General features: G+C 37.2%; 2 protein-coding genes across 3 annotated transcripts in view; both read right to left on the bottom strand.

Annotated features, from left to right (window-relative positions):
* LOC123679301 overlaps window positions 1–23,206 on the bottom strand; it is a 142,639-nt gene that overhangs the window by 87,848 nt on the left and 31,585 nt on the right. The gene's annotated exons all lie outside the window — the stretch shown is intronic.
* Window positions 6,892–8,532, bottom strand: LOC123677875 (jerky protein homolog-like). Its single transcript, XM_045614605.1, has one exon. The coding sequence runs from the start codon at window positions 8,530–8,532 to the stop codon at window positions 6,892–6,894; it is 1,641 nt and encodes a 546-aa protein (XP_045470561.1).

Raw genomic sequence — 23,206 nt, 5'->3', positions numbered from 1 at the left:
GCACTTTGAGGGAATCTATTTTTCTCTGCTCCGCCAAGGTGATTTCCCTGAAGGCATTGCTCCGGCAGCTTTTCGAGAAAGCTGTTGTTACACTTCGATTATTAACTTATTAACTTTCACATCACAAAATACCTCAATTAGTAGATAGGTATTAAAACAATTCGCACATTTGCGGTGTATGTCGCCGATGAAAAATTCCATCTTTAAGGTATTAAATCGATTGTGGAGCATTGGCATAGACTTTATCTTCTACTTGGTCCCAACAAAAAAGGTCTAAAGGAGATACATCACGTGATCACATCTTCGGGAAATAACACGGCCAGGAAACTTTTCTTGCAAAATTGCAATTTTTTCCTTGCTAATCTTGTTGAAAAGTCATCCACATCAATATCTTTCAATTCCGGCCATAAAAAAATCATTAACCATAGCTGGGTAGAGCAATCCACCAGTTGCACCAGCCTCATTTTCGAATAAATAAGGACCAATCACACCGCCAGCCCAAAAACCGCAACAAATAGTGATATGTTGAGGATAGATAGGCTTTTCAACAATCATTCTTGGATTTTCCGAGCTCCAAATGCGACAATTCTGCGTCGACCCAAAAGTACTTTAGTTGTGCGCACTGCGACTGCAAAATTTAACAAATTCAATTTGCAGAAACTCAACAATTCGCTGATGATCTTATATCGGTGTACGAGAAATGGGGATTAACTACTGTCAACATTCAAAAGACAAAGTATATTTGTGTAGGGTCAAATACAGATGAGTTTCAATTACAAGATGGCAGTAAAATACCCACTACAACCTAATATACGTCTTCAAGAACTAAAATCACAAACATCAGCCGAACGGAAAAAGATATAGAGCGAATAACAAAAGGGAAACGAATCATTGAAGCCTTGAATTCGATATTATGGCCCAGTTGGATATCAAAACAGAAGAAACAGCTTATATTATACGACTCTGTATTCAAGAGTGCGGTTGTATGTATATGGTTGAGACTTGGCTGCAAAAATTATTATCTCCAGAAATGGATTTCTGGAGACGATAAGCTAAAATTTCAAGACTACAACTCATAACAAACACCACCGTGCAGGAAAAAAAGAATGTCAGATCCACTATAATCCAGGAAATACAAAGGAAACTCAGCTGGTATGGTCATGTGCAAGAATGGGCGAATGAGGAATACCCAAACAAATTATGGAATGGAATCCAGTGAAGAGAAGAAAGCGTGGAAGACCGAAGACGACATGTTTGCAAGGGGCGAACAAGGCAATATCCGAGAGAGATCATAGACCACGAGATTGGGAGAATAGAGAAGGATGGAGACTGGGTATCGAAAGCTGATCCCACCAAATTCTGAGTATGATCTTGAAACCTGAATACTCGCTTTGGCCGTTGACGCATGGCCGGGATATCCTCATGATTTTCTGCGTTTGGGATTATCATAATTTACCGGCGTGAACTTGGCAGCCACTTTTCAGCAGCCGAATTCATTCCAGCAGCCAAACGACCAGTGGCGTCGGTAGAATTTAAAACTAACGAATCGATCTGTTTTTGGGGTGCAACGCAATAATTTGCTTTTTGAGTTTACTTGAACGACTTCAGTCAAGTTTTTATGACATTTCAATGCACAAAATAATATTATAGATGAACTTGAATTATGCTGATCAATGAAACGACGGGGTATATACAAGTATTTTCACGAATGAAATCTTGAAAAACGTTTAGCCAAATTGATATTTGGAATACTTACTCTTCAATAGAAACAGAATAACATATCCGAAGCCCATTGATTTGCAGGCCGTCTAAGGGTTAGTTTACACTTGTGAATTTTTCGAAATTTTCAAAAATGACCCTGTTAAAAATGTTTAGCCAAGTTCATATTTGGTATTCCTACTCTTGAATAGCTAAAGAATAACATATCCGAAGGATTTTGATTTGCAGGCCGTCTAAGGGGTAGTTTAAATTTGTGAATTTTTGGAAATTTTCAAAAATGACCCTGTTAAAAATGTTTAGCCAAGTTCATATTTGGTATTCCTACTTTTGAATAGCTAAAGAATAACATATCCGAAGGATTTTGATTTGCCGGCCGTCTAAGGGGTAGTTCACACTTGTGAATTTTTCGAAATTTTCAAAAATGAATCTGTCAAAAATGTTTAGCCAAGTTCATATTCAGTATTATTACTCTTAAATAGCTACAGAATAACATATCCAAAGGATTTTGATTTGCAGGCTGTCTAAGGTGTAGTTTACACTTGTGAATTTTTCGAAATTTTTGAGAATGACCCTGTCAAAAATGTTTAGCCAAGTTGATATTTGGTATTAGTACTCTTAAATAGCTAAAGAATAACATATCCGAAGGATTTTGATTTGCAGGCCGTCTAAGGGGTAGTTTACACTTGTGAATTTTTGGAAATTTTCAAAAATGACCCTGTTAAAAATGTTTGGCCAAGTTCATATTTGGTATTCCTACTTTTGAATAGCTAAAGAATAACATATCCGAAGTCCATTGATTTGCAGGCCGTCTAAGGGGTAGTTTACACTTGTGAATTTTTCGAAATTTTCAAAAATGACCCTGTTAAAAATGTTTAGCCAAGTTCATATTTGGTATTCCTACTTTTGAATAGCTAAAGAATAACATGTCCGAAGGATTTTGATTTGCAGGCCGTCTAAGGGTTAGTTTACACTTGTGAATTTTTCGAAATTTTCAAAAATGACCCTGTTAAAAATGTTTAGCCAAGTTCATATTTGGTATTCCTACTCTTGAATAGCTAAAGAATAACATATCCGAAGGATTTTGATTTGCAGGCCGTCTAAGGGGTAGTTTAAATTTGTGAATTTTTGGAAATTTTCAAAAATGACCCTGTTAAAAATGTTTAGCCAAGTTCATATTTGGTATTCCTACTTTTGAATAGCTAAAGAATAACATATCCGAAGGATTTTGATTTGCCGGCCGTCTAAGGGGTAGTTCACACTTGTGAATTTTTCGAAATTTTCAAAAATGAATCTGTCAAAAATGTTTAGCCAAGTTCATATTCAGTATTATTACTCTTAAATAGCTACAGAATAACATATCCAAAGGATTTTGATTTGCAGGCCGTCTAAGGTGTAGTTTACACTTGTGAATTTTTCGAAATTTTTGAGAATGACCCTGTCAAAAATGTTTAGCCAAGTTGATATTTGGTATTAGTACTCTTAAATAGCTAAAGAACAACATATCCGAAGGATTTTGATTTGCAGGCCGTCTAAGGGGTAGTTTACACTTGTGAATTTTTGGAAATTTTCAAAAACCACCCTGTTAAAAATGTTTAGCCAAGTTCATATTTGGTATTCCTACTTTTGAATAGCTAAAGAATAACATATCCGAAGGATTTTGATTTGCAGGCCGTCCAAGGGGTAGTTTACACTTGTGAATTTTTCAAAATTTTCAAGAATGACCCTGTCAAAAATGTTTAGCCAAGTTAATATTTAGTATTAGTACTCTTAAATAGCTACAGAATAACATATCCAAAGCACATTGATTTGCAGGCCGTCTAAGGGGTAGTTCACACTTGTGAATTTTTGGAAATTTTCAAAAATGACCCTGTTAAAAATGTTTAGCCAAGTTCATATTTGGTATTCCTACTCGTAAATAGCTACAGAAAAACATATCTGAAGCACATTGATTTGCAGGAGGTCTAAGGGGTAGTTCACACTTGTGAATTTTTCAAAATTTTCAAAAAATTAGTCAGAAATGAACATCTTCTTGGACCGGTTAGTATAGATGTATGTAGGAAATTTCTGAATTGGTTTATACTGAGAAGGAGTGAACCAGTCAATTTCATTTGCATTTTTTGTGCACACCCAAGACGCGAAGATGATTTCATTTGCAGGTTGTGTATACGATCGTGTCATCAAAAATGCATTTTGACAACGAATGAAATAGCACGTGGATGTACCGTGAATGAAAAAATGAAGAACGGGATTTGTGATCTCTGCAGACTATATTAAATATGGAGATTTGAACCAATGATGAGGAAGTTGAATTAATAGTCGAACCGAATATTTCATTGATGTTGGTCGTTTCTATATTTCAAGTTATCTTTGTCTCGTTGAGCTAAAGTTTCATAACAGCGGATTGCGGATTATTTATTGAATAAATATATTTTTCATATGCCTTCTTGAGCTCAGTCCTCTCGATTAAAAACGATCTAGTTTTTCCGTAAATCAATGTGCTTTGGATATGTTATTCTGTAGCTTTTTGAGAGTACTAATACTAAATATGAACTTGGCTAAACATTTTTGACAGGGTCATTCTTGAAAATTTTGAAAAATTCACAAGTGTAAACTACCCCTTAGACGGCCTGCAAATCAAAATCCTTCGGATATGTTATTCTTTAGCTATTCAAAAGTAGGAATACCAAATATGAACTTGGCTAAACATTTTTAACAGGGTGGTTTTTGAAAATTTCGAAAAATTCACAAGTGTAAATTACCCCTTAGACGGCCTGCAAATCAATGTTCTTTGGATATGTTATTCTGTAGCTATTTAAGAGTACTAATACTAAATATGAACTTGGCTAAACATTTTTAACAGGGTCATTTTTGAAAATTTCCAAAAATTCACAAGTGTAAACTACCCCTTAGACGGCCTGCAAATCAAAATCCTTCGGATATGTTATTCTTTAGCTATTTAAGAGTACTAATGCCAAATATCAATTTGGCTAAACATTTTTGACAGGGTCATTCTCAAAAATTTCGAAAAATTCACAAGTGTAAACTACACCTTAGACGGCCTGCAAATCAAAATCCTTTGGATATGTTATTCTGTAGCTATTTAAGAGTAATAATACTGAATATGAACTTGGCTAAACATTTTTGACAGATTCATTTTTGAAAATTTCGAAAAATTCACAGGTGTGAACTACCCCTTAGACGGCCTGCAAATCAAAATCCTTCGGATATGTTATTCTTTAGCTATTTTAGAGTACTAATACCAAATATCAACTTGGCTAAACATTTTTGACAGGGTCATTCTCAAAAATTCCGAAAAATTCACAAGTGTAAACTACACCTTAGACGGCCTGCAAATCAAAATCCTTTGGATATGTTATTCTGTAGCTATTTAAGAGTAATAATACTGAATATGAACTTGGCTAAACATTTTTGACAGATTCATTTTTGAAAATTTCGAAAAATTCACAAGTGTGAACTACCCCTTAGACGGCCTGCAAATCAAAATCCTTCGGATATGTTATTCTTTAGCTATTTTAGAGTACTAATACCAAATATCAACTTGGCTAAACATTTTTGACAGGGTCATTCTCAAAAATTCCGAAAAATTCACAAGTGTAAACTACACCTTAGACGGCCTGCAAATCAAAATCCTTTGGATATGTTATTCTGTAGCTATTTAAGAGTAATAATACTGAATATGAACTTGGCTAAACATTTTTGACAGATTCATTTTTGAAAATTTCGAAAAATTCACAAGTGTGAACTACCCCTTAGACGGCCTGCAAATCAAAATCCTTCGGATATGTTATTCTTTAGCTATTCAAAAGTAGGAATACCAAATATGAACTTGGCTAAACATTTTTAACAGGGTCATTTTTGAAAATTTCCAAAAATTCACAAATGTAAACTACCACTTAGACGGCCTGCAAATCAAAATCCTTCGGATATGTTATTCTTTAGCTGTTCAAGAGTAGGAATACCAAATATGAACTTGGCTAAACATTTTTAACAGGGTCATTTTTGAAAATTTCGAAAAATTCACAAGTGTAAACTAACCCTTAGACGGCCTGCAAATCAATGGGCTTCGGATATGTTATTCTGTTTCTATTGAAGAGTAAGTATTCCAAATATCAATTTGGCTAAACGTTTTTCAAGATTTCATTCGTGAAAATACTTGTATATACCCCGTCGTTTCATTGATCAGCATAATTCAAGTTCATCTATAATATTATTTTGTGCATTGAAATGTCATAAAAACTTGACTGAAGTCGTTCAAGTAAACTCAAAAAGCAAATTCTTGCGTTGCACCCCAAAAACAGATCGATTCGTTAGTTTTAAATTCTACCGACGCCACTGGTCGTTTGGCTGCTGGAATGAATTCGGCTGCTGAAAAGTGGCTGCCAAGTTCACGCCGGTTCATAATTTACCCATTTTTCGTCTCCAGTCACAATGCGATGCAGAAATCCCTTCCGTCTTTGCCTTGCAAGCAGCTGTTCACAATCAAAGAAAAGCCGTTCAACATCTTTCTACTTCAAGAACCCACTTTCATTGTTTCTGAATCACCCCTATGACTTTCAGGCGTTTTGAAATGGCTTGTTGCGTCACTCCCAATGATACTGCCAATTCTTGTCGCGTTTAACATGAATCTTGATCAAGCAATGCCTCTAATTCTGCATCTTCGAAAACCGTCACTCTTCCACCACTCTTCCACCTGGTCTTCGACGTCAAAATCACTGTTCTTGAAGCGTTGCCACCATTCTCGGCCCGTTCTTTCACTAATAGCGACCTCACCATTGGTATTTGAGAGCATTCGATCAGTCTCAGCTACAGATTCCTTCATATTGAAGCAGAAAATTAAAACCTCCCGCAAATGACGAGAATTTGGCTCGTAAGTTGTCATGTTTAATCGAGCAGAACTTTATGATGCAGACATAAATAGACTAATACAGTAGAACTCCAATTATCCGAAGTAATGGGGACCGGGGCCCATTCGGATAATCAAATATTCGGATAATCGGATTTTTTTTAAAAAAATTGCCATTGGAGAGAATAAAAGCTACGTTTTGATATTGCACTATTTTTTTATTATTGAATTAAATGAAAGAAACATGAAATTTTCACATGTTTTAAATATAAATAAAATGTACTTATGTACAAGTTTAGAAATAAAAATCATTGTTTTTTAAACATCTCCGTCAATGTAAGCTGTTTTGCGGTCTTCAACCGTTTTCGGGCAGCCAGGTCACGCATTCGCTTGACGGTGAGCAGTTGCAAGTGGTCACACTCGGGCTGACGCTCCATCCACTTCAAAGCAGTCTCGAGACCGGCAAATGCTTCACTAGCTGATGGTCCAGCGTCTACTTCAACATCAGCAGAAAGTTCTTCTTCCACTTCCACTTCAACATCTTCTCTCACACTTACAACAATTTCATCGTCATTGAGAATTTGAAAACCAGGGTCAGACGTGTCACAAGCCATCCACTCTCCTACATCTTCAGCACTTACTTCTGTACAGCCAGGAATTTTAACAATCATTTTTCTTATTTCCTCTAGTGACAACGCATCTTCATCATCATCATCCTCTCCATATTCTTGTTTCTCATATTCTTCAGATTCTTTTTTTTTGTTCTTCTCAGACGGTAGGCCTTTCAGTTTATTCCACGCACGTCTTAGCGTCACTGGCGTAACCAAACTCCAAGCTTCCGCTACAATGTAACAGCAGTCCTTTAAATTTATTTTGCTATGATTTGCCAAAACCAATTCTTCATCTTCAGCACCTTCGATCAGCAGTTTTCTCAGCAGTTGCCTTCTGTAATGGCGCTTCATTGTTTCAATAACAGACTGGTCCATGGGTTGCAGCAAACTTGTAACATTGGGAGGCAAAAACGTCGTTTTAAACTGCCCATTCTCTCTTTCCAACAGTTCTGCTGTAGGATGAGTGGGTGCGTTATCAACAATTAAAAGCACCTTACTGCCTTCTTTTCCCACCGATTTTTGGTGCTTTTTCACTTCAGGAATAAACACTTCATCATACCATTCGGTAAACAAAGCTGCAGTCATCCAGGCCTTAGGTTGACTTTTGTAGAAGAGTGGAAGTATTTTTACGTTTTTAAATGCTCTTGGATTTCTTGATTTTCCTATCAAAAAAAGTGGCAGTTTATGATTTCCAGTGGAGTTGGCACAGTTAAGCACTGTAACACGTTCTTTACTGACCTTATGTCCAGGGGCACTAGATTCCCTTTTAGAAGCCAAAGTGGTTTTTGGTAATGCTTTCCAAACAAGGCCAGTTTCATCGGCATTATAAACAAACTCTGGATCATAGGATTCTGATGCAGTTTTAAATTTTTCAATAAAATTTTCAGCTGCTGCAGAGTCTGCTGAAAGCTTCTCACCAGCCAAATCTAACTCGCGTACACCATGCCTGAATTTAAAATTCCTTAGCCAGCCGTTACTAGCCTTAAAAGATGAATAACCAAGCTTTTCCGCTAAGATTTTGGCTTTTTCACAAAGGATTGGACCTGAAATCGGATTTCCCATAGAACGTTGCTGCAAAAACCATTTAAACACAGCATCTTCCAAATTTTTGTTGGTTGCTGTCTTCATTGTTTTCCTGGAGGAACTTCCATCTCCATTTTCAAGCACCGAAACAAAGTTTAAAAGTGTTGACTTACTGTTTTTAATGTCAGAAATTGTTGCTTGTCCAACACCATAAATCTCAGACAACTTCTTACCCGTTACACCTTTATCGAGTTGCTCTATAATTTTCAGTTTGTCCGCTAACGATAGCACAACACGTTTTCTTTTCGAAGCCATGGTATAAAAACAATACAGTATTGTACACGCACAAACAAAAGTAAGCCGTAGCGAAAGAGTAGTGTCCTCGAGCAAGGTCAATAGCACACTGGCTAATCAAAACAAACAATGACAGGTGCGCCGTGACTGCAATGTGCCGGAACTTGTCTTAACTTGTTAAGACAAGTCAAGTCAAGACTTGACGCGCAAACACTGGCTTCGCGGCTTTTTTGTGATTCGGATAATCGGCGATTCGGATAGTCGGAGTTCGGATAATTGGAGTTCTACTGTATTTCGATGGCGTTATGTTAACAAATGCCTAAGCTATGAGTATGTAATCTACGATCTATTTATTTCGACTACCACTTACCGCTACAGCCATCTATTGCACCTAATATTGTTGGAACGTTTATCATTCCATTTTCAATAATGTCGTATTATTTACTTGTCAAAGATGAAAGCTTCAAAAGTGACAGCTGCCCAGATAGCGAGCTATTCAAAATGAAAATTTTGTTTAAATCTTGACCAATATCGATACTACGTCGATAATATCGCTCGTGTGAAGACCAATCAAGGCGCGATCTCTCATATTTCCTCATTCCTATCATTTTCGGCGATCGCGATCTGTCCGAACGCCCACCCGTATCCGCCTTTACCTATTTACAATCCGTGGAAAAGGTCAAGTGATCGTTCAACAGACTACATGACTGACTAACCGATGACTAACTTATTGTTTTCATTCCTAAACGGCAATCGGCGGAATTTCGAAGTCGTTATTTCCCGAACGGTATGCGGGTTTTATCGGTTGCGACCGAAAAAGGACAGGTAAACAATGGTCGGGGATCGTAACGATACTGCAGGAATTCGCTTGAATACGTGATCGACCGGTCGTACTTCTGAAGGACGCGTTGCGTTAGGCGAAGAAGAGATTGGATATCGAATTATAGAGAATTCGATCCGGGAAAATTTTCCGCGCCAGTTTAACTTCGGAAAATTGCGGTCGCCCATTCAGATCCTGACCTCGCCCAACACTGCTTCATTTCAAGAAAACCCAATCATAGTCCTAGTGGAATAGCTGTTCAGCTCTGTTAGGAATGGACTAGTTTTCACTTTTTTGTTAAGGATTAATTCTAAAAATTTAGGTAAAATGAAACAAAAATGTGGAAGAATTATTGAAATATCTCTAGAAATGAAAAAGTTATGGGACTTTGGAGTTGCGCTTGGAACAATAAATTCATAGTACGTGTAAGTGTCGTGACGTCACACACTAGACGACTGGTATTCGCAGAGTGCTTACGAATTCATTGGTGTATAATCACTTGTGCCGTTCGTGTCGTGTTTTGTTCGTTACACGATGGCTTAAATAACTTACTATATACATACATGTAAATTACTTTTTTCTCTTTTTACTTTTTACTCCTCACATAAATATGTTTTGCCATTGATAGACTTCAACAACCAGTACTCAACTACAAACTGTTTATGAAACGTTTTTTAAATAAATCATCGTTATAAGTTGAACCATGATGAAGCAAACTCAAAAGTAGATACTTACTTGAAAAGTTTAACTCCTTTTATTTCAGCACTGACATAAGATGGATTTGAAGAAAAAAACTCCATCACTGCAAATATATCTATTTTAGGCAAATTGTCACTTTGTCCTTTCACGAAGCCTTTTTCCATTATGATGACATAAAAACAAAACTCGAGTTAAAACTACACTGTACAACTACAAACGGCGCGAAAGCCTTGGCGCGGCTAAGTATTTAAACGTGATTTACGGTGTAGGGATCACAGGCCAGTGCCGTGACGTCACAGACCAAAGCAATCCGCGCTAAAATACGTAAATTTAAATAGTCTATTTTTCAGTCATTTATTAATGGATTTTCAAAATTTTTCACTGAGTTATCAGTTTTGCTCTATATTTTAATTCTATTGTGTCAAATATAGTATTATCAACATCACTAAACTAGTCCATTGAACACAATTTTAATGATAAGTTCAATATTGGATGTTTTGGCGAGATATGAAACATTCCAAAAAAAGTAGCTTCTAGACATGATAAGAAATTTCTTTTCACTAGGGTTGGAAATTAACACAATATCAGATTGTCGACACATTCTCAAACGATACTCGTCCGTTTTCACTTTGTAAAAGGCAAAAAGCTCATTTTAACGATCCGTTCGCAAGTTCTTACAGCAAATACAAATTTAAACTTAATTCATTCATGATTCTTTTCGAATAGCTGAAAATATTAAACTTCAATTTTCTAAGATGGTTAAAACGCTTCGTTACGGCTGCACAAAGTGACAACAGCGCCTGGTAGAATAGGTTGTGCAACCAATTCAATATAAAATATGATATGACAGGTATGAAGTATGTGCTCTTCTTTTTCTGTTTCATGATCGTTGGCTCCTGCTCTAACCAGATCGAATTGTAGCTATCTTTGTTCATCTAATCAACATAACAGATTTGATGCCCATGTAATCTACAAAGGATGTTGCTATATGGTGCAATGGGAACGAACACTTAAAATTCCAAATACCCATTCTTTCATTCAATAGAATATTACATAACAAATGTTTGATTTTCGTTTGGAGTAAAATTTCCCATTCTCTGAATAAAATAAGTACTTGCTGCCCCATCGAATAATCTGAACGAAAGATAAACGAAATCAAATATGACAATTATAGGAATATGTTTTTCCGGGATATATGCCTGATTATTTTTTTTCTTTTCGATAATTCGAATACTTCACGTCAAGTTTCTCTTACATAGAAAATTTCTTGTAACACCATAATCTGAATATTTTGTATACTAGATTCGAATTAGTACTTCAACGCTTCAAGTGGTTGATAACTGGTTTGAAACAAAATCTGCTGAAAAAGGTAAACTGCCACTCCTCTTGAAACTCCTTGAATCTTGTGGGCGTGCTCACAATTATAATATGCCTTACCTTTAGCATTGGTAGATTTCCTTGCAATATTAATTTTTCGTAAGGGGTTTTGCGGATATAAAGTTGACTAATTTTGAATAGACGCTAACATCGCAGCAAATATTAGGTGTACAACTTTGCTTCTGCCGTTTTGCTATAGTAAGACGTAGTAGCTAAAGTGGTAGTCGAAATAAATAGATCGTAGATGTCACACAATAACCTTAGGTATTTGTAAACATAACACCATCGAAATATTAGTCGATTTGTATCTGCATCATAAAGTTATTCTCGATTAAACATGTGAGTTTTAGAGCCAAATTATCATCATTTGCGAGAAGTTTTAATTTTCTGCTTTGAAGAAGTCAGAGGCTGAGGCTCATTGAATGCTCTCAAATACCAATGATGAGGTCGCTATTAGTGAAAGAACGTGCCGAGAGTAGTTTCAAATCTTCAAGAATGGTGATTTTGACGTCGAAGACCAGCATGGCGCCCATGGCGGTGGACGAGAGAAGGTTTTCGAAGATGCAGAATTTGAGGAATTATTTGATCAAGACTCGTTTCAAACGCAACAAGAATTGGCAGGATCATTGGGAGTGACGCAACAAGCCATTTCAAAACGCCTGAAAGTCATGGTAATGATTCAGAAACAAGGAAATTGGGTGCCGTACGAGTTGAAGCCGAGAGATGTTGAACGGCGTTTGTTTGCTTGTGAATAGCTGCTTTCAAGTCAAAGACGGAAGGGATTTCTGAATCACGTTCTGACTGGAGACGAAAAATTGGTTCATCACGATAATCCCAATTGTAGAATATCATAGGTATAACCCGGCCATGCTTCATGTCGACGGCCAAACGGAATATTCACGGTTCTTAGGTCATGCTCAGTATTTGGTGGGACCAGCTCGGCGTAGTGTCTTATGAGTTGTTAAAACCGACTGAAACAATCACAAGCGATCGTTATCTAAACTAATAATTTCGTTGGCGAAAGTGAACAAGACATACTTAGAAACGTTGAAATGGGAATTCCTTACCCATCCGCCGTATTCTCTAGACGTTGCTCCTCGGTCTATCACTTGTTTCGATCAATGGCATACTGCCATTTTTTCCAACGCTATATTCGTACATTGCCCGAAAGATGGGAGCAAGCAGTGACTAGCGATGGGCAATACTTTGAATCATAAATATATGTAGGATCCAGTTATTATTCCCTGTAACGAATTGAAATGGTCAACCGGATGCTTGGAGACCTATTAGTTTCTTTTAGTGTCGAGGGCATGACAGTTTCAATCGATTTACAGGGAACGAATTGTTATTGTACATAATGTAAAAAGGATGTGTTATTCTTCGGGGTGTCGAAGAATGTGTCATGTCGGTTGTAAAACTTGAGGGATTTACGGGGGTTGGGAAAGTTCGAGAACAAGACGGTTGTTCCAGATGTGTTACATCTGTTTCTCAGGTTCTAGTCCTTCTAGAATATTCGATTCCCAGGAATCCGCGAAGATCTTTGTGGGCGGTACGGCAAAAGCTCTTATTGGACTAGGAGATGGTACTTTCCCCTAAGGGTGTGGCCAAAACGAAAAGAAGGGAGGTCGATGTTCGAGACAGGGTAGTTCCAATCGGCAGAGAACACAGTCCAAATTACACCGAAGACGGGTACAGACGGTACAGTTCAACTTAAGCCGGAGACAAAACAAGTTCGGTCGGTCAACTTAAGACGTACGACGTAAAGACGGTTCGCGGACTAGATTAAGACGAGTCGCGAACAAATCAAAGACGAGACGATCGAAAACTTGAAGTACGACGAAGACGTGATGATCGAAGACGTTTCGAGTATTGAAACTAGAGTTGAAGACGAAATTCAGTACCGTAGTGAGAAACTTGTAATTAAGACGTAATTAAGATCTTCTCAATACTGAGTTTGTACTGTATAATTGTGACTTTGTAAATAGATGTAAATAATTCAAAAGAGTTTAATCATTACAAATCCAACAAAGTCACGGAGAAAAAGACGAAAGGCCAGGTAATCGAATCATACCTCTAGACGATCGATTAACCAAGCCTACATATATAACCAGTTTTTTAGAATAAAGCCTCGAATTTCGGATAATACGTCGAAAACAAAGCTGTACGCTTATGTATTTTAATAGTATAATCGACCAACGCCTCTCCTGCTGCAACATAGCAGACTTGAAATATCCTCAACAGCTTCTTCTCCGTACACACGCATAAACGTCAAACTGACAGCTACCAAACCATCATCAACAACTTCCTCAGCTACGACGACGAATCAGAATCGGACGACATCAGTTTCCCAAGCAGCTGAGCAAAACAACTCTGCGTCTATTTCGAAGGGGACATAATCGAAAATATCCATCGGGAATCTTCCTCTACGAAGCGTCTATTTCTAGACAGCCGTCCAACAAAGTAGGCCGCGTAGCCAACGGCCACTCGATCCGGATGACATCCTAGGTATGTAACATTTGTTCGGCCGAGATGCGTGCAGCCTGTAAACAAGCTGGATAAAACCGCTTTGTAACCCAGTTTGTTGCAGGGATCGCGACGTCGCCGACGGCAAACGGAGCCCTGGGGCTGTCCAGCTCTGGTCATGTTGTTTGCACGGAGCGAGAGGGGGCATATCTAAGCGAAAACAATCGTGGGTCTGGAGAAGATCAAAGATTTGTTCGTTGGATTGTATTTGGGAACTGTTCCGAAGCTTTGGGGTTTCAGTGGGACGTTTTGGCAGCTAAAAGTTCCTCACTATCGTTTGAGACCGTCCCTGGATGATGAATTTTCCTTAAATTTCTCTCAAAAATACAACGTATAAGTTTTATCTCACGGATGCAGAGAAATGAACCAAAACACAGTGTATGCATGAACCGTCGATTATAAGATGGCTTTTGATCGAGTTCGACACCAAAAGATGATGCAGATACTGAAGGACATTAGCCTGGATGGAACATTCGAGTGATAGCTGATCTGTATTGGAATCAGTCTGCTTCAGTCAGAGTCTTTAATGAGATAACAGAAGAGGCGAAGATACTCAGAGGTGCAAGACAGGTTTCCATTCTCTCTCATTATTATTCAATCTTTATTCAGAATTTATATTCAGAGGAGCTTTGGAAGATACTGAGCTCGGCATTCCTCTGAATGGAGAGAGGAAATCAATAATATCCAATACGCTGATTTTCGCAGGCAGTTTGAAGGCACTGCAACAACTTATGGATAAGCTCTCAGCATCTAGCCAATGGACTATATTAGTGATGTTGATAATACTATATTTGACAAGATAGAATTAAAATATAGAGCAAAACTGATAAATCAGTGAAAAAATTTTGAAAATCCAGCAATAAATGACTGAGAAATAGATTATTTAAATTTACGTATTTTAGCGCGGAACGTCTTTGCTCTCCGACTCGTCTGTGACGTCATGCCACTTGCCTGTGATCGCTACACCATAAATTACGTTTAAATACTTAGCCGCGCCAAGGCTCTCGCGCCGTTTGTAGTTGTACAGTGTAGTTTTAACTCGAGTTTTGTTTTTATGTCACCATAATGGAAGAAGGCTTCGTGAAAGGACAAAGTTATTTTTACTCAATAACTTATTTCAAACCAACTTACACATTAGTATTTTTATTATCAGAAATAGACAGCTAGTACTGATAGGTACTTACATCAAAATGATCTTCACACACATATGAAGTAATTTTAGGTCCAATTAAGTCACGCCTCATTAATTCGCACCACTTCTTCCTTTGATTCATGTCATTTGGTACATGAAAAAACAATTTATTGGGGTTTTTAATTGTCGTGCTTGCACACATAGGCACAATACAATATTTGTAGGATTTTTTTTTATTTCAGCCATCGTGTAACGAACACAACAGGACACGAACGGCACAATTGATTGTACACCAATGAATTCGTAAGCACTCTGCAAATACCAGTCGCCTCGTGTAAGTAGCGTGACGTCACACTATGAAATTATTCTTTCAAGCGCAACTTCAAAGTCCCATAACTTTTTCATTTCTAGAGATATTTCAATGATTCTTCCACATGTTTGTTTCATTTTACTTAAATTTTTAGAATTTATCCTTAACAAAAAAATGAAAACTAGTCCATTATATGGCCTAGACATTAACATAAAAAAAAAACGATACTAATCATCATCTGTATAAGAAAAACATAAATACATGTCAGCTTAACATCAACTAGCAATCAATCTATATAACGAGTGAACAGCTTCACTTACATCGGAACTAATCTAAATAAAGAATGGGTAAATTCACGAGAAATATGCTGCAGAATTGAGAAAGTCAGATCAGCGTTCGACAGGATGAGAAGCTTAGAAGCCATCACATAACAATGAATACCAAACTCCTGCATTGTTATGTCTTTTCCGTTTTTTATTTATTTATTTATTCAATAAATGGTACAAAACCTTTTCACAAGAAAAATTATCATTAAGTTATCAATCATACAATATTATCTTTCACCATACAAAAATCATACAATTATATAAGTACAAAAAATATATATATATCAGTGTTGTAAAACGCCACAAATCTCATCTTAACCCCGAGACAGAACGATGAAATATGTCGATACCCAATGAATCAATTATATTGGTACTCCGCGTCATTTTCGAAACCGGATATTGAAAACGGTAATTCGTTCTCGATGAGGAAGGTCTGAACAGATAGAATCCCCTAACAAATCTTGGGGGACCATATGAATTGAATAGGTATAACAGTGAGACAAACATGACATCTGCATGAAATATGCTTGCTTTCAAGGAAGGCTGTCCAAGCTAGACCGACAACCGACCAGCAGAGAAAGACTAAAAAGAAAATGTACTCTCTCAAGAAGAAGCCTGTCCAAAGAAGGATGTGTAGGGTGGCCAAACAACGGAAGAGAACTGCAACATTGGTCTCGAAGAGCGACCTTGAGGTACTGTAGTGTTTTTCCGCTGAAATATCTACAGCTTCTTAGGACAAATCCCGGAGCCTTCAAAAATGACCCGGATATCTGGTTTGAAAGATAACTCTCTGTCATAATGAAATACCCTAGTCCTTGACAACAAATACTCTCTCAATGATTCTACCTTCAATGATTTAGTGAAATGCTCGGTGAACTGTTATAGGAAAATCCAAGTTTTGTTCTACCGTGTATAATCACGGACAGTCACTCAAGCCACAACAAAGAAGCTTGTGGCATTCAAAATGTGGTTATACCGGAGGATCTTGAAAATATCGTGGATCGAACTCATAACGAAAAATGAAGTCATCAGAAGGTTGGGAAAGAATGGCAGTGGTGGAAACTGAAAATTCGAAACTCAAAAAACATCGAGGAATGAAAGCCGATTCCAGTTGTTGCAGACTAGGTATATTGCTGGGTGAAGAGGTGGGATTGGAGGGATACGAATTTCATGTTTGAAAAATCTTAGGACCTGAAATGAACTTTTGCTCCAAACACTTTGAAGCCTTCTTTTTATTTCACACAGTATATATCCAAAAATTAATTGAATTGAACTATTACGAGCAGCGGCCAATAAAGTGAAACTAGGATAGGATATGAATTGGAAGAAGAATTCACAAATGAGCACTCATTTTGATGGAACAATGAGAAATTTCTAACCGTTTTTGAAGCGTGTATCTCTCCATGAGTAAATTGCATAATTTAATGTGTTACTGAACAGAAATGACATAATAAATGTAGGATCCAGTTATTGTTCCCTGTAAATAATTGCGATGGTCAACCGGATGCTTGGAGAGCTATTAGTTTCTTCTAGCGTCGAGGGCATGACAGTTTCAATGAATTTACAGGGAACGAATTGTTATTGTACATATAATGTAAAAAGGATGTGTTATTCTTCGAGGTGACGAAGAGATGTCATGGAGTTGTAAATCTAGAAGAGATTTACTGGGGGGTTGTGAAAGTTCGAAGACAATACGGTCGTACCAGATGTGTCACATCTGTGTATCAGGTTCTAGTCCTTCGAGAATATTCGATTTCCAGGAATCCGCGAAGATCTTTGTGGGCGGTACGGCAAAGCTCTTATTGGACTAGGGGATGGTACTTTCCCTGAGGGTGTGGTCAAGCCGAAAGAAGGGAGGTCGATATTCGAGACAGGGTAGTTCCAATCGGCAGAAAGACAGTTCAAATTTAGCCGAAGACGGGTAAAGTTCAAATTAAGCCGAAGACGGGTACAGTTCAACTTAAGCCGAAGACGAGTCAAGTTCGGTCGGTCAACTTAAGACGTAAGACGAAAAGACGGTTCGCGGACTAAATTAAGACGAGTTAGAGACGAGACGGCCGAAAACTTGAAGTACGACGAAGACGCGATAAACGAAGACGTTTCGAGTAATCAACGAACGAGTTAAAGACGAAATTCAGTACCGTAGTGAGAAACTTGTGATTAAGACGTAATTAGGATCTTCTCAATACTGAGTTTGTACTGTATAAGTGTGGCTTTGTAAATAGATGTAAATAATTGAAAAGAGTTTAATTATTACAAATCCAACAAAGTCACGGAGAAAAAAAAGAAAGGCCAGGTAATCGAATCATACCTCTAGACGATCGATTAACCAAGCCTACATAAATGTCAAAAAATAATACAGTGTTGCCATTATAACCATTCAAAACTGAATCGTTCTCATTGGAAAACACGTTACATTCAATTCAATGTACTCAAGTGAGCGCCATGTTTTCAACGTTTGATAAGCTCATTCATAACATAATACGAGTACGAATAAACGGTTCGTACCCGCATCATCCTCGGGCAACGGAGCATCTGCTGCCGTCCCAAAGGTTGAAATCTTGTGCTCGAATACAAACAATTTGATTATTATCCAACGGCCTTCATAGAGTTAGAAGTACGAAGTCGAATGACTATACATGATTCTGCACGTTCCCATCGTCAGATGCTAATGAAAACAAGATGATTTGTCAACTTTAACGGTCCCATCGTCATCGATACCCGTTTGCGGATGTACGACGTGATCAACGTTTGCGTATTTTACCTTCGGTAGAAATAGATCGGAGGTGATTCATGCCGATATTCGCTTCCCCTCTAAAACGTGGGCCGAATAGATTTTGGCTTGTTATTCAGAAGGATAAACTTTTGGAATCGTGCGAGCAAAAGGAAACTTTTGAGAACCGCTGAAATTTTAACTATGTACGTTTTGGAACACCGCAAATCTTGGACTATAGTTTGGTATTTATTCTTTAAGCGCAAAATATCTCAATACAGTGGACTCTCGTTAACTAGAACCTCGTTAACTCGAAATCTTCGATAACTGGAATTATTTTCAATCCTCTTGGAAAAACCTGTCCGAGCCGAAAAAAATTCCATGCATAACTCGAAACGATTTTACGGATATATTTTACCGTTTTTACCTCTATAGGTTGAAAACGCACTAAATTTACCTCTATAACTCAGTAGTTAATTCCAAACTCCGCCGCACTAGTCGAAACGTGACGATGAATCGAGCTTATTTAATGATGCAATAATTGCATCGTGGGGTTTTATAGAATTTTGTTTTATTTGTTGCTTAGTTATGTAAATTGTTGGAAATACATGTTTTGTTTGATGTTTTTTATCCAGACTTTCCTAAGCCTCTGAGACACCTCTCGGTTGATTGGAATTTTTACGAAAAACTTATTCGGAGTTTTCATTCTCAATTTCTGAAACAAGCTTACGAAACTTGAATATAATGCTCCTGCGCAATAATTGCAATAATTTATCAGCATGAAAAAATGTTACCAAAAAAAGAAACGAACAATAACACTATGAATTAATTAACTCTTTTGACGTTTTAGAGTCTAGATCAAACTCCTTCATCAGATAAACTCTTAAATATTCAGAATTTGTCAATTGGCTCTTGTCAACACAAAGACACGTTGATCTATTTCATAGTGAAATTTTCTATTGTCAATTCATTTTTCAGTAAATTCATCAAATATGTACGATCTACTCATATTATAGGGAATAAATGTAGGATCCAATTATTGTTCCCTGTAAATGATTGCGATGGTCAACCGGATGCTTGGAGACCTATTAGTTTCTTTTAGTGTCGAGGGCATGACAGTTTCAATTGATTTACAGGGAACGAATTGTTATTGTATTGTAAAAAGGATGTGTTATTCTTCGAGGTGTCGAAGATGTGTCATGTCGGTTGTAAATCTTAAGAGACTTACTGGGGTTGGGAAAGTACGAGAACAAGACCAGATGTGCTACATCTGTTTATCAGGTTCTAGTCCTTCTAGAATATTCGATTTCCAGGAATCCGCGAAGATCTTCCCCTAAGGGTGTGGCCAAGACGAAAAGAAGGGAGGTCAATATTCGAGACAGGGTAGTTCCAATCGGCAGAGAGACAGTTTAACTTGAGTCGAAGACGAGTCAAGTTCGGGCGGTCAACTTAAGACGTAAGACGAAAAGATGTTTCGCGGACTAGATTAAGACGAGTCGCGAACAAGTTAAAGACGAGACGACCGAAAACTTGAAGTACGACGAAGACGTGATAATCCAAGACGTTTCGAGTAATCAACAAACGAGTTAAAGACGAAATTCAGTACCGTAGTGAGAAACTTGTAATTAAGACGTAATTAAGTTCTTCTCAATACCGAGTTTTTACTGTATAATTGTGACTTTGTAAATAGATGTAAATAATTCAAAAGAGTTTAATTATTACAAATCCAACAAAGTCACGGAGAAAAAGACGAAAGGCCAGGTAATCGAATCATACCTCTAGAAGATCGATTAACCAAGCCTACATAAATATCACTATTCTTTACCTATAACCCGAATTACCATTTGGTTCACCTCTATATTTCATTACCTCTGTAAGTCGAATTCAATCAAGAATGACCTGTATAACTCGAACTACGCCTATGACGAACTATTCGTAACTCGACGAAAAATCTTGGTCCCGTGGTGATTCAAGTTAACGAGAGTCCACTGTATTTTCAAAACATTAGAAAAGCACCTGAGCTTGTCAGCACTCATTTATTCTAGGGTCTATTATACTCTTGGAGATTCACGTTCAGCCAAGGGTGCAACTGACGTATGAATAAACGAATGTTCAATTATTCTGGACTTGACGTCAGTGCATTTCTCTTATTGAGTGCTCGTTCTTCAAACAGATCGTTCTATAATGTCGTAACAATATCTGTTATTTTCAATTTCTGGTTGGGATTGGTTTCAAACAGCTCACTCATGACGAATTCGTAGTCAAATTTAAAAATGCCCTTTTGCGTGTATATATTTTCGATATTCCTCTTGTTCTGGATATGCGATCGACAGAAACTTTCGCACGAAGCTTAAAATTGTTATTTTACATCTGAATGTCAATTTTTATCTCGGTTGAATCTGCTTTTGTGAAATTGAAGGGAAACAAAATTTTGAACGGTTATATTAACGAAACCCATGATTGGATTTTGCCAATAAACCTACCCTTAAAATATCAAGTTTTTATAGTTCTATTTCTTCGGTAATTATCGTGTTTACGGTCGAATGGACGGACAGAATCGAATTTTACCAAGAATTAGTCATCACTTATCAAACCTTATTGCTTGAGATCATTCCAGGCTCAAAATTCAAGAAAAAACAGACATCTTGCATAAATGACATCGTCAATGTTCCAAACCAAGCGAAATCCAAATTCCTCACTAAAAGTAATTCATAAAACAAGTGCATAAGCATTAAAATACTTCCACGAGTTCAAAACGAGCCTTTAAGTGGCAATTTTTTGAATGCACGAGTTCAAGGATGAACCTTCTGTATGAGTATTATACATTATTTTTTCCAATTTACTGAAACTTCATTGAAATTAATGTAATATTTTCGTAAATTCCGTTTAGGGATTTTTGCATTGAAAAATGTTAGTTGGCAAAACTGTTTTTATCATAATTAGACAGATAATATCTCAGAGTAATGAACATAGATAGAGGAAGCATATGTCATTTTCAGTGAGCAAATTTTATCCCCGACATGAACTATCAAATTTGACATGAAGCGCGCGGAAATGAAAACATATCAGTGATACGATAATTCACTCAATTCGCGAGTTTCTCCACAAAGAACGCACTTCTTATGTTCCATAGTGAATGAACGTTTCATATCAACTCAAAATACAGGGTGGCCATTTGAAAACGAAACAGACGAGATTACAGACGAAATAAAGTTTTTCGATAGAAATGCTCGGACAGGTCGATTTCTGTTTCGAGGGGGACAACTTAAGATGTAGGTTACGGACGCATAGCGCTTCAACCCTTGCTACTACAACCCTCACCCCCAAATTTTGAATAGGGAAGATGGGGTGAGTGATACCTCATTTGAAAGGTATTTTTATACTGATTTCAGCACAGTAATTGTTTTTTCATATTATGCATTAGTTCTCGAAATATTCTTAACTAAGTATTTGAAAATGAAGTAGTGTTTTCATGGCACTTGTAGTGTTTTGTGAAAAATCGACATTTTGAGCTTCAAAACAACCATGACTGTGGCTTCCTTCCTAACTAACTAACGCATGAATATTTCGAGAACTAATGCATAAAATGAAAAAACAATTACTGTGCTGAAATCAGTATGAAAATACCTTTAAATTGAGGTATCACTCACCCCATCTTCCCTATTCAAAAATTGGGGGTGGGGGTTGTAGCAGCAAGGGTTGAAGCGCTATGCGTCCGTAACCTACATCTTAAGTTGTCCCCCTCGAAACAGAAATCGACCTGTCCGAGCATTTCTATCGAAAAACTTTATTTCGTCTGTTTCGTTTTCAAATGGCCACCCTGTATATTGAAATAAAGACCTAAATATATCAGAAATTCAGACAACAAACTTCAAGCGCGCCAAACGACGTGAAACAACCGATGACACTAGGAGAGCAAAAGTTGCCAAACCTTGGATTTCAGCGGGTAGATACAGAAAATATTAAATATTCTGCTTATTATAAATTCGACCATTTGGAAAAATATCGGATTCCAAATATTCAAATTTGCATATTTAATCAGGAATCACTCAAAATGAATATATTTCATTCAATATAATATACATTCATAATGTATAGTGAAATTGTGGATTTGAAAATATATCACAATCCGATAACGTAATCTAACCATGTTGGGGACATGTAAAAATTGCGTATACTTCCTCTAACTATGTTTATTACTCTATGAATAATATATAAATCAGTTTAAAGAAAAAGAAAAAGAAGTACAATTTCCAAGTGTGTAATAATATCATACGATATTAATCATCTATCTGGTTAAGTATCAGCAAAAAGTATATCGGTATATCGCTACTCTCCCTCGATGACATGCATTCTCCTTGCGTTACTTTTGATTATGATTCCTAAGTAATAACGTGGAAATCAGATTTGCCACGGAATCAGAGAAAAAACCTAATTTCTTTCCTTAATGAAGCGATACTATCCAAAACCATAGACTCTCACCGCCATTCTCATTCTAAACGACAACTTCATCATCTCGATCTGGATCCTCGCATAACTCACAACGTCATCGTAGGGAAGCAAACGACGCGTATAATTTTACTGGCGAAGGATGGAACCCACACGATGATCTAATGACGATTTCCGCCTCCCTTGGTTTCTTGAACGCGAATGCAGCCAGTTTTTCAAAGCACTCTTGGATGATGTAACAGAGCGATATTCCAGATGTCACTTGGGCGATCGTGGTGATTAACGCGTGCTATTTATTTTAACTCTATGTATATATACGGAGTGATAATGAAGGGACGCCGGATGA

This window comes from Harmonia axyridis, chromosome 4, assembly GCF_914767665.1.
Source record: "Harmonia axyridis chromosome 4, icHarAxyr1.1, whole genome shotgun sequence".
NCBI lineage: Eukaryota > Metazoa > Arthropoda > Insecta > Coleoptera > Coccinellidae > Harmonia > Harmonia axyridis.
The sequence above is the reverse complement of the archived record's forward strand: the minus strand, read 5'-3'. Positions and strand labels throughout refer to the sequence as shown.